Source organism: Sturnira hondurensis, unplaced genomic scaffold (genome assembly GCF_014824575.4).
Source record: "Sturnira hondurensis isolate 20B ecotype Veracruz unplaced genomic scaffold, ASM1482457v3 Scaffold0018728, whole genome shotgun sequence".
Taxonomy (NCBI): domain Eukaryota; kingdom Metazoa; phylum Chordata; class Mammalia; order Chiroptera; family Phyllostomidae; genus Sturnira; species Sturnira hondurensis.
Genome location: NW_028091359.1, coordinates 4,489,656 through 4,501,841, shown reverse-complemented (window position 1 = coordinate 4,501,841; position 12,186 = coordinate 4,489,656). Strand labels below are relative to the sequence as shown.

Sequence of the window (12,186 nt, the reverse complement as noted above, 5' to 3'; positions counted from 1 at the left end):
GTCTCCCAGTCTGGTGGGCTGAGGGGGTGCCAAGAGCCTTGGCTCTGTCCAGCCCTCCCCCTTGGGCCTGGCAGAGGGACGTAGCCCACCCCTGGCAGGCCCAGTGACGCAAATCAGCAGTGGGAAGCTGCCTGGGCTGGGGACAAGCCAGGGCCTGCAGAGGCCCCTCTGTCCTGGCCAGATGGCCTCTGGCTCCAGTAGGAGAGGCTGTCAACACCTTCGGTCGGGGTCCTGGCCCAGGTTCTTTACGCTGCCCTTGTCCAGACATCAGGTGCTGTTTGCTGAGGGGACCAGCAAGGGGGGCTTCCTTTTAGATGCCTATTACCTGAATCCCCATCCCCAGTGCCCAGCCAGTCCCCTGAGAGTTGCGTCTTCACACAACCAAGGCCCTGCAGATACGAGCCCTGCAGGGAGGTGGCCTGGGAAGCTTACCTCGTGGGTCCCGTCTTTTTCCATGGTTCAAGACGGATTAATTCCTCAGCCATTCCTTCCTTTCTTCCTTCCTTTCTTCCTTCCTTCATTTCTCTACCAAACATACATTGAGCATCTACTATACATTGGGCCTTGTCCTAGGCCCTGAAAGTAGCTGATACTCCATGGGGGCTGGGAGTGGGGGAGATGGATAAGAAAACTAGCAAATAGCGTGTACAGTATTGTGATTGAGGCTTGGGGCTAGTTTAGACAGGATCGTCAAGGAAAGCCTTGGAGGAGGGGGCGTTTGAGCTGGGACTGAAGGAGAGGGCTGGCCAGGCCCAATTCTAGGGATGGGAGGAGGGTAAGAGGAACCAGCCTGTGGGAGGGCCCTGGGGGGACGGTGGTGGTGTGGAGTCTGCTGTCTACTCCCTCGTGACGGTAGGTGCAGGAATGCCGGGTGTGGAAGGAAGACAGAGGAAGTCGGAGCCAGAACTTGAAAGCCTTGTAGGAGTTGGATTTGATTCTGAAAAAGGCTTTCAGGAAGGGAAACAATATAAACAAACATTTATAGAGCTCGTCCTACACGCGGACATGGGGTCAATCACCGGACCAAACCTCACCAAAACCCCATGGGGGGGGGGTGGTCATTGTCATCCCATTTCACAGATAAGAAAACTGAGGCACTGAGAGGTTAAGTCATTTGCTCAGTGACACAGTACAGGTCAGTGGTAGAGCAAGAATTTCCGGTAGGCAGCTGGCTCTAGAACCTGAACTACTGCACCGCACACTGCCTCTCAGGATATGGTTCCCTTACCTCCCATGTAGCCTCCTCCACAAAGTCTTCCCTCAATCCAGGGTTTGTTTGCTTTGCTGCAGCAACATACAAACACACCATGTGGTCTACAAATCTGTGGGGTCCTCGAGAGGTCATCTTGTCCATGCCCGTCTTCAGGTGGACACAGTGTTATAAGTACCATTATGAAGCTGAGACTACTGAGACCCCGAAGGGTTGAGAGACCTGTTATCCCGATTTGACGAAGGTAGCGTGTGAAATAGAGCTGCCGTCTCCTGAATTCTTCCACCCCAGCTCCAACCCTTCTACTCTGCCCTTTAAGACAATCCTCAGGTGGTTTGTTGTGTCCCACTTCCCACCCAACCCCCAGTGAGACTGCGTGGGCCTCGGCGCCCATCACGGGGTGATGCACACAGCAGGTGCGTACTCGGGGTCTGTGCAGAGGCCCTGGGTGTGGTGCTGCCAACCAGGACGCTCGGAGCAGGGGTGTTTAGCAAGCAGGTGGGACGGATGTGAGCTGATGTTGGAAGGAGGCTGGGGAATGTTTTAGTGAGCTAGGGAGCTGGGTTGGGGATTTGTCTGGAGTGGGAAGGTCACCCCAGCCAGAGGGAACAGCACAGAGGACATGGCATGATCAAGGAACAGTGACGGCCCAGCTGGACCTGTGCACGAGGAAGGGATGGGCAGTGACGCTGGGTGGGGTTGCAGGAACAGGGTGGGGCCTGTCCGCCAGGATAAGGAGCCAGGGTGGGCGTGGAAGAGGTGGGAGGAGCTGAAGTCACTGCCTGGCAAGCCCTGGGGGAAAATCTTGACCTTGCTGAGCCACTTTGTGGGAGTCATATGCCCTCTTTGAGCCTCCGTTTCCCCGCTGCACGATTTGGGGTGGTGCCTATCCTCAGGACCCTCTGGGCCCTGCGTGGATTTATGCCGTGGCTGCTGCTTTCCTATCCTCCTAACAAACAAAGAGGCTTGGCTGGGTAGATCTGGAATATCTTTTATGCCCTGATTTCTTTTTGCTACGTGTGCCTTTGCTTTGCAATGTTCTTTCGGCCCTTCTTCCGGCACATGTGCTGGGGCCTGGTTCACAAGGGAGCCTGGGTTGCCACGTTGCTCTTCACCTTCACGCCCATCCTTTTGTGCAGCCCCGTCCAGAGCAGGCCAGCAGCCTGGGTCTGGGCCTGGGCCCGGCCTGGCTCTGAGGGGGGTGACCTCAGTGGTCTCAGTGGCACTGGCTCCTCTAAGGTCCTTGGGGAGGCCCAGGGCAGCTCCTCTGGGGCCAGGACAGTATCACTCCAGCCCTGGGAACTGTCACTGTAGCCAACCAGGCTGGCGGCTTCATCCTTAGCTATGGTGACAATCCAGGCAGTGCCTTCCCTGAAGTTGCTGTCTAAGTCCCCTGCCAAGTGGTTGGTGGCCCCCTCAGGGTCGCTGGCTGTGTAGACGTCTGCTGTGTCCTCCCACTTCTGCCTGGAGCGAACTGAATGGGCGCCACGGAGCCCTGCCACGGGCCGGGCAGGTGTCTTGGCTCTGCCCTGGCCAGTCCAGAAGAGGGTGAGCTCTTGGCGGCAGGCGGCCACGGCCAGGCTGGTGAGCAGGGTGCTGGACACCAGGTAGAGCAAGGCGGGCTGGCCCATCTGCATGAGGACCATGGCGGCAAAAGTGACCAGCAGACCCACAGCGTATGCCACAGTGCAGGCCATGAAGTAGATCTGGCGTGAGCGCATTTGCACATCAAAGCGATGACAGTAGGCAACCAAGAAGCCTGGGACCACGATGTCACCGAAGCCGAGGATGGTGAAGGGCTGGTCACACAGGGTCAAGGCCGAGAAGCCCAACCGGGGCACTCTGAGCACCATGGGCAGCCTCTCGCGGCTTGAGGAATCTGCCGGGCCCGAGGCCACCTCCACCATGATGCTCTCACCAGTCCTGGTGAGGAGGGGTGTGATAAAGACGAAGAACACATCGAAGGCCAGCAGGGCCAGCAGGAAGGACGTGCAGTTCTTGAGTCTGGGCAGGCGCACCCGCTGCAGGACAAAAAGGCAGTAGGCCATGCCCAGTGCATCCTGCAGGAGCCAAGCCCAGCGGTCCTCGTTGCGGTAGACAACCCAGAGGACGGTCACCGCCATGCACAGGCCGGCTAGCAGCAGCAGGGGCAGCAGCAGGCAGGCCCGGCGACCAGGCAGGGGCCACGGGCATTGCTGCAGGGGCAGGCAGTGCACCAGCGGGGCCAGGCAGCTGTAGAGGCCGGTGCCCGCCCCCAGGCCGAAGATGGCGATCATGACGTAGACGAAGCAGTCGTAGAAGAAGTAGAGCAGCAGCATGATGCCGCAGGACGTGGCCACCACTGCTCCCGTCATGGCCGGTGTGAAGTCCACGGCTGTGTCCTCATCTTTTTCCTCTTGTCCCTGCTGAGCCGCCACTGCTTCCTGTTGATTGTGACCTCCAGGCCCCCCTCCTCCACGGGCCCGGCGCCGCCGCAGCCGATCAGCCTCAGTCAGGCCGGCCCAGTAGCCGCCCGCGGCCACGGTGCCTATGGCCAGGATGAAGATGACCACCATGTTGTAGTCGAGAATAGGCTCTGGAGGCGCGTACAAAGCCACGCGGACTGTGGCGCCGCCGTGGGTGTGGCTGAGGATGTCCAGCATGTCGGTGTATTGGAGCATGGCCACAGGGATGGTGAGGTCTGGCAGGGGCTTGTGGGGGTCCTGGGACACCAGGGTGGTGTCTGAGCACTGCTGGCCGCTGACCCGGCTCACGATGAGCAGCCCGTGGGCGCCTCGGCCCTGTGCCAGCCAGCCCTTGGCGTAGAAGCTGCAGTTGCCCCTCATGACCAGGGCGATGGTCCGGTGGAGAGGCTGCTGGCTGGGGGAGCTGGGCGGGGCCTGGTGGGAGCCGTCCTCGCCAGGGCACCAGGGTGCCGAGGTGCCATCATACAGCGGCAGGAGTGGGGCATGGCGTAGGTCCCGGGGTAGGGTGACATAATCCGAGCTGAACAGCACACAGTAGTCCTTGCTCCAATTCTGTGACACCACATGGGCCACGCCATACTCCCCTCGGGCCACTGCGCTGGCGAGAAGGAGGAGGAGGAAACCCAGGCACGCCATCCTCCTCAGTCACCCCGTCGAGGCAGCAGCCGGCAGCCCAGGTCCCTCTCCAAGGGCGTGGCCCTCTGTCACAGAGCCGTGTGGCCTCCCATCCTGGAAACCAGGGCCACGCCTACCTAGTCATAAAGCTGGGCCCCCGGGGCTCTGGGGCCCTGCTGCAGAAAATAGGGCCCCTTTCAGGGGCCTGTCCCGCAACACCCTGTAGAGGGGTGATCTGGGTCCCTGCTCTGTCCACCCCCAGGTGGGGCCGAGCCAGGTAATTTGAAATAAGATATGGGAGGATGGGGTTGAGGATCCCAGACAGGATTTGGGACCAACTTTAGCCCCTCGCCTGCTGGGTGACGCAGGCAGATCCTCTCCTCTCTGCACCTGTTTCTTTAGCCGCGAAGAGCTGGGCACACTGGATCAGAGAGTTTCTGAGGCTCCTGCGAGCCCTGGCCCCCACAGTCATTTTTGTTGAGCTCCTGCTAGGTGCCACATATTTGATCTGTCCACGTTGTGTCCCTACAAGGTGGTACTAGAACCACCTAGCCCGAGGCTGTGAGCCGTCCCTCAAACCTGTGCCCCTTTCTCCTGGTAAGTGACCGGAATTTCACTGCCAGCCTCCCTTGGGGTAAGGAATGGCCACATGGTCGTTTCTTGCCAGCGCAACTGAGCACAAGTAATGTGAGCCCTTCAGAGGCCTGCACAGAAACTGTGGGCTCCTTGTCCGCCTCTCTACCGCCCTCACAGGTCAGTCATGGGCAGCAGGTCATTGATGGGAAAGGAGGCCGTCGTGGACGCCTGCCTGGAGCATCCATGCTCACTGCAGACACTGGCACATTATCTTCCTTAAGCCGTTGGCCTATTGAGGGTCTGTCACATAAGGTGAGCCTCACCCGAACCCTCCCACGTCATGGTCGGGGAAACCTGAGGCTCAGAGAATCCTGCCCCGGTCCTCAGACCCAGCTCTTGCGCTGGACACATTTCTTGGGCCTTGCCCTGCCCAGGGAACTAGCAGGGGTCTGCCCAGCCTCAGGGCTCCTGGCCCCGCAGCTTGGCTCTGCCTGTTCCCGTTCTCCAAGCTCCACCACACGGCCAGGAGAAAATAGCCCCCTTCTCAGCATGTGATGATCACAACTCTGGATTTACTTAAAAAAAAAAAATTATTGCCCTGGCTGGTGTAGCTCAGTGGATTGAGCACGGGCTGTGAACCAGGGGGTTGCCGGTTCGATTCCTGGTCAGGGCACATGCCTGGGTTGTGGGCCAGGTCCCCAGTGGGGGCCGTGTAAGAGGCAACCACACATGGATGTTTCTCTCCCTCTCTTTCTCCCTCCCTTCCCCCTCTCTAAAAAAAAAGTAAATAAAAAAACTTTTAAAAAATATTTATTTATTTATTTTTAGGGAGAGGGGGAGAGGGGGAGAGGGGCGTGGAGAAACATCAACATGAGAGAGAAACATCAGTTGCCCCCCACCGGGGACTAAACCCACAACCTGACCAGGAATCGAAACTGTGACCTTTCACTGTGCAGAACGACACCCAACCAACCGAGCCACACTGGTCAGGGCAGGAGTTACTTCCTTCCGAGTGCTTATCACGGTCCTAGGTATTTGCTTGTTTAGTGCCAGTAAGACAGGAACCTTAGCTACTCTCCCCTGCTGCTCGGGAAATGTGTGTGGGACGCGTGACTGAGTGACCCTGTTTTACGGTGGAAGGGACCGGGCACAGGGCAGTGAAGAAACTTTCCCAGGGTGACGCTTCAGGGGTAGAGACAAGGGTCGAACCCAGGCTACTGGGAGGTGGAGCCCGTGGCTAACCCGGCTCTGTTCGGCACGGTGCACTCAGGGCGCTCACCCTAGAGGAGGGGACCGAGGGGGAGATGGGGTTACTGAGAGAGTGGATTCAGAGGAGAATCTTTAAAACGTCACCTATATACTTCACACATTGAGTCAGTTCCTTGGGGTGCCTTAGCAAATGATCCATCACAGGCTGGGTGGCTTAATTCAGGGGTTTGCTCTCTCACAGTCTGGAGGCTAGAAGTCTGCTATGGACCATGTGTTTCTTGCCCCCCCCCCATTCTATGTTTAATCTCTGATCTCCAGTGTGATGGTACCCAGAGGCCTTGGGGAGGTAATTATGTCATGAATGGGATTGGTGCCCTTATAAGAAGAGACAAGAGAGAGGTGATCTCACTCTCTCACCTGTGAGGACACAGTGGGAGGTGGCTGTCTGCAAACTGGGAAGTGAGCCCTCACCAGGAACTGACTCAGGAGGCCCCTTGATTGTGGACTTCTGGAACTGTGAGAAGTAAGTGCTGTCGTTTAAGCCCCCCAGTCTATGGCATTTCTTACAGTAGTCCAAACGCACCCCCAAAAGCCCAAAACCAAGATGTGTGCAGGGCACGCCTCTGAGACTCCGGGTGGGACCCTTCCTCTCTTCCTGGCCTGGGTGGTGGCCGGCAACCCCTGGTGCTCCCTGGCTCGCAGCCACATCACTCCAGTCTCTGCCTCTGGTGCACGTGGCACGACGTTCGATCCCATCTGCAAAGACCCTGTGGACGGCCACAGTCACAGATACTGGGGTTAGGGTCTCAACATACTGCTTTTGGAAACGACTCAGCTCATAAAACACACTTTATTTTCACTTCCAAGGAGTGAGGTCACAGTCGCTGACCCTCCTTAAGGCCTCTCCTTTGGTGGGGAGTCCATCCCTCCCAGACCGAGTCATCTGCCTTGTGAAATCCGCACCGATGGGACCCCGTCTCTGCCGTCCAGCTTTGGACTCCTGGAGACGGAGGGAGAGCTCGCAGGGCCTTGGAGAGCAGCTGGCAAGTGGGACTGCGCGCGGACCTGGACGGTCTCCTCCCGTTTGTTTATTTCCGTCTGTCTCAGGCCACCTAATCGCTGTCCAATCGCGGTCCCCTCAGGGAGCCTTGATCTTTTAGGAACCAAGGACCAACACCCCACTGGGGGGGCTGTTTTCAAAAATATGGATTATAACGGAAACGTGGGGAAATGGGCGCCCTCAGGCGCTGCTGTTGGGAAGGTGAGATGGAGCGGCCACAGCAGAAGGCGGTTCGGTGGTTCCCCGAGAAGCCGGGCAGAGGGTCGCCGTCCGACCCAGCAGTGGCACCGCCGGGCATCTACCCGAGAGGATGGAAAGTGGTGCTCAAATGAAAACGTGCGCGTGGACGTTCGGACCGGCACTGCTGCCGACAGCTTGGACTCGGTGGGAAGGACTCAGGTGTCCTTCACCTGACGGATGGGTAAATAAAGCGTTTATTTTCCCGCGTTGTCCAGATAAGGGGATGACTGTCTACCACTCAGCCGTAAGAAGGGATGGCGTTCTGATACAGGCTCCTCACTGTGGACGAGCCTCGATGACACCACCCTACGTGAAAGCAGATAATCACAAAAGGACAAATACTGCATGACCCTACTTTTATGAAATATCCAAAACAGGCAAATCTGTAGGGGCAGAAAGCAGGTTTGTGGCGGCCAGAGGCTGGGGGAAGGTGGAACAGGAGAGGGTGTTTAAGGCGTGGGTTTTCTGTGAGGGTGGTGAGCAAGTTCTGGAAGCAGACGGTGGCGACGGTTGCACATCGTGAATATACTGACACCAAATGTGCACTTGAACGTGGGAGAGATGGTCAGTTCTATGTTATGCGTATTTTACCACAATTTACAGCAGAGCAAACCCAGGGCCAACTCCGGTCCGCTGTAGGGCACTGTGCCCAGGGCAGGCTGGTTGGAGTTCTCCCGGTGGTCTCTAGAGTTATCTCCAACATCTCACTGGTGTTTGCCACACACTGGGAGCTCTGAAAAATACGTGCGGCCCAGGCCTCTCTCGGCCTCAGCCTGCCCGGCAGGATCTGCAGGAGCTGGCAGGAGGCCACACGTGGAGGCAACGTGTGGAGATGGCGCAGGGGCACGGGATGCTGGGAGGCTGGCAGCCTGTGGTCGGTCTGGGGGTGGGGCTGGGTTCAGAGGGGGTCCCCCGGAGGCCCGTGCTTCAGACACCCACTCCGACACCTAGCTTTGCCTCTGTACGCTGTGTGTCCGCAAACTGGGAAAACAAGAATTTCCCCAGGGAGAGCCTTGGAGGGGGCAGCAGGGCAGGGAGGGGCACCCTACAAAGTGAAACACAGTGGAGGTTAAGTGAGGCCAGCCTGGGCTCACACCCAGTTGTGCCCCTGCTGGGTGCCCTTGGGCAGCTCTCAGCCTCTCCGGGCTTCACTTTCATCATCCGTTAAATGGGCACAGCAGCACCGGCCGCACTGGGTGGTGGAGAGCAGATGAGGCCAGCATGGGAGGGGCCCAGCCCTGCCGGCGCCCGGCAGCACTCAGTCCATGACAGCATCGCTGCTGGTGCAGCGCAGGAAGCACTGCCCCGTGTTTGGACCAAGGGCGGGCCGTTGAGTTTGAAGTCAGGCAGACGGACGGGGCGATCCTGAGGCCACTGGCATCCTCGTCTGGGCCAGGCAGAGCCTGGGTGGGTGCAGAGAGATCCCCAGAGGCTTCTGGTGGCCTGGTCTGCACTGGACAGAAACACTGAGGCCTCCTTGCTACCTCCTCCCCCAGAGCTGCTTTATCAGTCCTGGTCTTCCCAGATTGAAGCCCCGTGACTTTATCAACTGAGGGGGTAGAAAGAGCTTTGGCATTGGAGCCAGAGGACTGTCGATCTCAGGGGAGTCACCAGGCCTGTTTCCTTGGCTGTAAAATGGGCGGGTTCCCACCTCCATCAGCTAGGTGAGGACTGGATGATTAGTGTTCTAAAGGCTTCTGTGGGTTGCAGAGAGACCTGCAAGTGCCTACAATGAAGGAACTATCATCTAGGTTCCAGAGTCTCCCTCCTGCCCTGACAAGTGCATTTCCCAGATCTGACTCTCTCCCCGTCCCGGCCTGAGGGGTCTGAAGAGGCAGCAGCAGGGGGCTGACGAGGCTGTAGGGGGGAGCCCAAGTGGAAAATCAAAATACCCCACTGTGGTTTTTCCTCCACTGCTAATCTGTGCCCCTGAGGGAGGGTCCCCAGGAGAAATGGGTCAGGTAGGGTAGTTTTAGTGACTGTGCTCTTTGGCTTGAGAGAGGGCCCGTGCCACAGTGACCCCCACCCTGAGGCTGCCCAGCCCCTCCCTGAAGTGTAGCAGCCCATGGGACTGCACCCATCCCCACAGGACCCCTTCCTGTCCCACCCACAAGTTGAACCTCAGGGCAGGATGACTGGGGGCTGCCTTCACCCTGGGCCTGGAGGCAGAACACACACCTGCCGAGCACGGGTTAAACTGGGCACCTGCCGCTGGTGCAGAAGCTGCAGTTCCTTGGGCCCGGTGCTCCCAGCTGTGCTCGAAGCAGCCCCTCTGCTCTCCCAGTCTCTGGACAGGAGGGGTCCCGAGGTTCCTCTGGAGCATCTCCCCTCTGCCTGCCCACCCTCTGCCTGCCCAGGGAGCCCTCTGCAGTTCTTCTGATGACCTTCCAGAGTCAGCAGCTCTGAGCTGAGCCGAGCCGGTGGCTGGCATTGGTCCGGGAGTTGTCACTCCTCTGTCCCTCTCACAGGGCCATGCACACAGTAGGCGGTGGGAGGGACCCCATCAGCTACAGTTACCAGGAGGCACAAGTAGGGAAGGGATTCACGGCCCCACCTCAAGGTGTCTTATCGATGTAACCTCCTCACGGAGTCCACCAGCCTCCCTCAGGCTCCTCTGTCCTGGGGAAGCCCCGCCCCCACACCTGACACGGAAGGGGCAGCCTCCTTCCTCCCTTCTCCACTGTGGAGTGGAAAGCAGTCGAGAAGGATGCCTCAGTGTTGGCTCATCAGTCACTTCTGGTCCCTCCTGCCAGCCAGGACTCTATGTGGCTTCTCCCTCCAGTTGCTCTGGACACCGTGAGCTGTGTCCTGGCATTCCCTGACCCCCTTCCCACATCTCCTATTTGCCTGGTTCCCCTCCCCATCTTTCTACTTAAGGGGACAGAGCTGGAGTGGACAGAGCAGGGTGCCCCACAAGGCTTTTAGGGACACCCCCTAGCTCCTCCCCCACCCACGGCACCTCCCTTCCCTCCAAGGAGCTTCAGGGCTCTCAGCATGTCATCCTGGCCTGTCTCTGGTGCTCCGGTACTATGTGCCCTCCAGCGCACCTGTGGTCAGAGGCCCAGAGGCTGGGGTGGGGTTTCAGCGCATCCTTCCCTGCACACGCCGCTGTCGCCTGATTCTTCTCCCTTGTCCTCTTTGTGGCCCAAGTGGTGGTGGGAAGTGCAGGGGGATTAACCACCCCTGGTACTGGCCTTCCCCCCGCCTATCGTGACTGAAGGAGCTGGTGGATAAATGCCCCTCGGGAGGGAGGACAGAGGTGTGTGTCTGACACGGGCTCTCCAAGGATCCACAACCTGTGTGTGCTCACCCTTTCTTTCTGGGCCTCACACACCCACCAGCTCCCTGTTGCCGTCCGAGCGCCTCCCCTGGGGCCCGGACACTCCCCTCTGGTCCCCTTGCCATCTCTGCTCCAGCTGTGCCCCAGCTCATGCCATCCTCTGCCCCCATCATTCACCTATGGCCCGTCTCTCCCTACCACTCACCCCCTTACAAGAGCTGTCCTTGTCACCTGGGTCCAGTAGGACCCACCCAGTCTCAGCCCACAACCGGCTTACAGGGCTCACCATGCACCCACCCTGGATGGGCGTGGGAGTACCACCAGGTTCCCTGGCCCACTGCAGCCCTGGGCACTGAAGGTGGCCTCCCCTTCCCCACAGGCGCTCTCCACCCAGCCCCGGCAGTCCCGAACCTCACAGATGCTGGTTGAAAAGATAAATATTATTATTTACATCCACCATCTGTCTCCCAGCCCCACACTCCCAAAGCTCACTCTGGCTGTCCAGTACCTCTGGACATGGGTGGGTCCAGGGAGCGCTGAGCCAGTCTATAGCTCCGGTGCAAGTGATCAGCTGGCTGGTTGACCCAAGGGCTGCTTGTCCCGCTCCAGGGCACTGGGGCCAGCGAGGGGCTGTGGGGCCTGCCCCTTCTCCTACCTTTGTTTAACCAACAGTGCTGCCCCAGAGGCCATCCAGGGGTAAGAAGCTATTTGTGTCCAGCAGAGAGGTTGCCCAAAGGCCAGGTCACTTAAGCCAGCAGGTTGGATGGTCTCCCGTATTCCCTGCCCCCTCAAAGGGGGACTGGCTTTGGCTGGGACACACTCTGGCTCTTGCTTGCAGTTTACTCCCTCCCACCCCCAACTTCTCAAAGGGGGAGGCACCTGGGGCTGGGAAGGGAGAGGGCTCCCGTGTGTCCGGAGGGGCAGTAAAGGTCCAAGGGTGCAATGCAGCGAGGCAGGGCATTTCTGGTGGTAGTGCCACGGGGCCAGATGAAGTTCTGGTGGCTCGGGAGGATTTCTGGTGATGTAGCCTGCTGTCTGGTGATGCCACTGGCTTCTAATATGTCCAGGTCTCTGACAAGGTGGCCCTGGTTCCCAGTGTTGTTGGAAAGCATCACAGGGGCTGGAGGCATCATGATGGTAATCGGGGTGCTATCGCAGGGTTTCCCCATGATGCCCCTGGGGCAGTGAATGGCCCTCACAGTTGCGGAGGAAGCCCCAGGTCTCCAGTGCACTGGCCACCTTGTGCTCTGGGAGAAGACACCCGTGGAGGGACCCATGTGTTGCTCTGGATTCCCCCGCTCCCCATTCCCACTCCATTCCCCAGGGAGGACTGGGGCGTGGGGCAGCCAGAAGCGCCGGGCCCAGCCCAGCCCTGTAGGTTGCTTTCCATCCGTACTGTGGCCCAGAGTGCAGCTGCTCTCACAGGCCAGAACTCCTGCTCAGCTTGGGGACAGGGAGGAGGCTCCCAGGTCTCAATGCCAGTGCCCCTGAAGGTACAGAGTAGGCAGGAGTTGGTCCCCTCCACAGACAC

General features: G+C 59.0%; 1 protein-coding gene across 1 annotated transcript; it reads right to left on the bottom strand.

Moving 5' to 3' along the window:
- Nucleotides 1–2,289: 2,289 nt before the first annotated feature.
- SPPL2C (signal peptide peptidase like 2C) lies at nucleotides 2,290–4,311 on the bottom strand. The gene has a single exon (XM_037070307.1). It carries the CDS (start codon nucleotides 4,309–4,311, stop codon nucleotides 2,290–2,292), a length of 2,022 nt encoding a protein of 673 aa, XP_036926202.1.
- Between the last annotated feature and the right edge of the window lie 7,875 nt (nucleotides 4,312–12,186).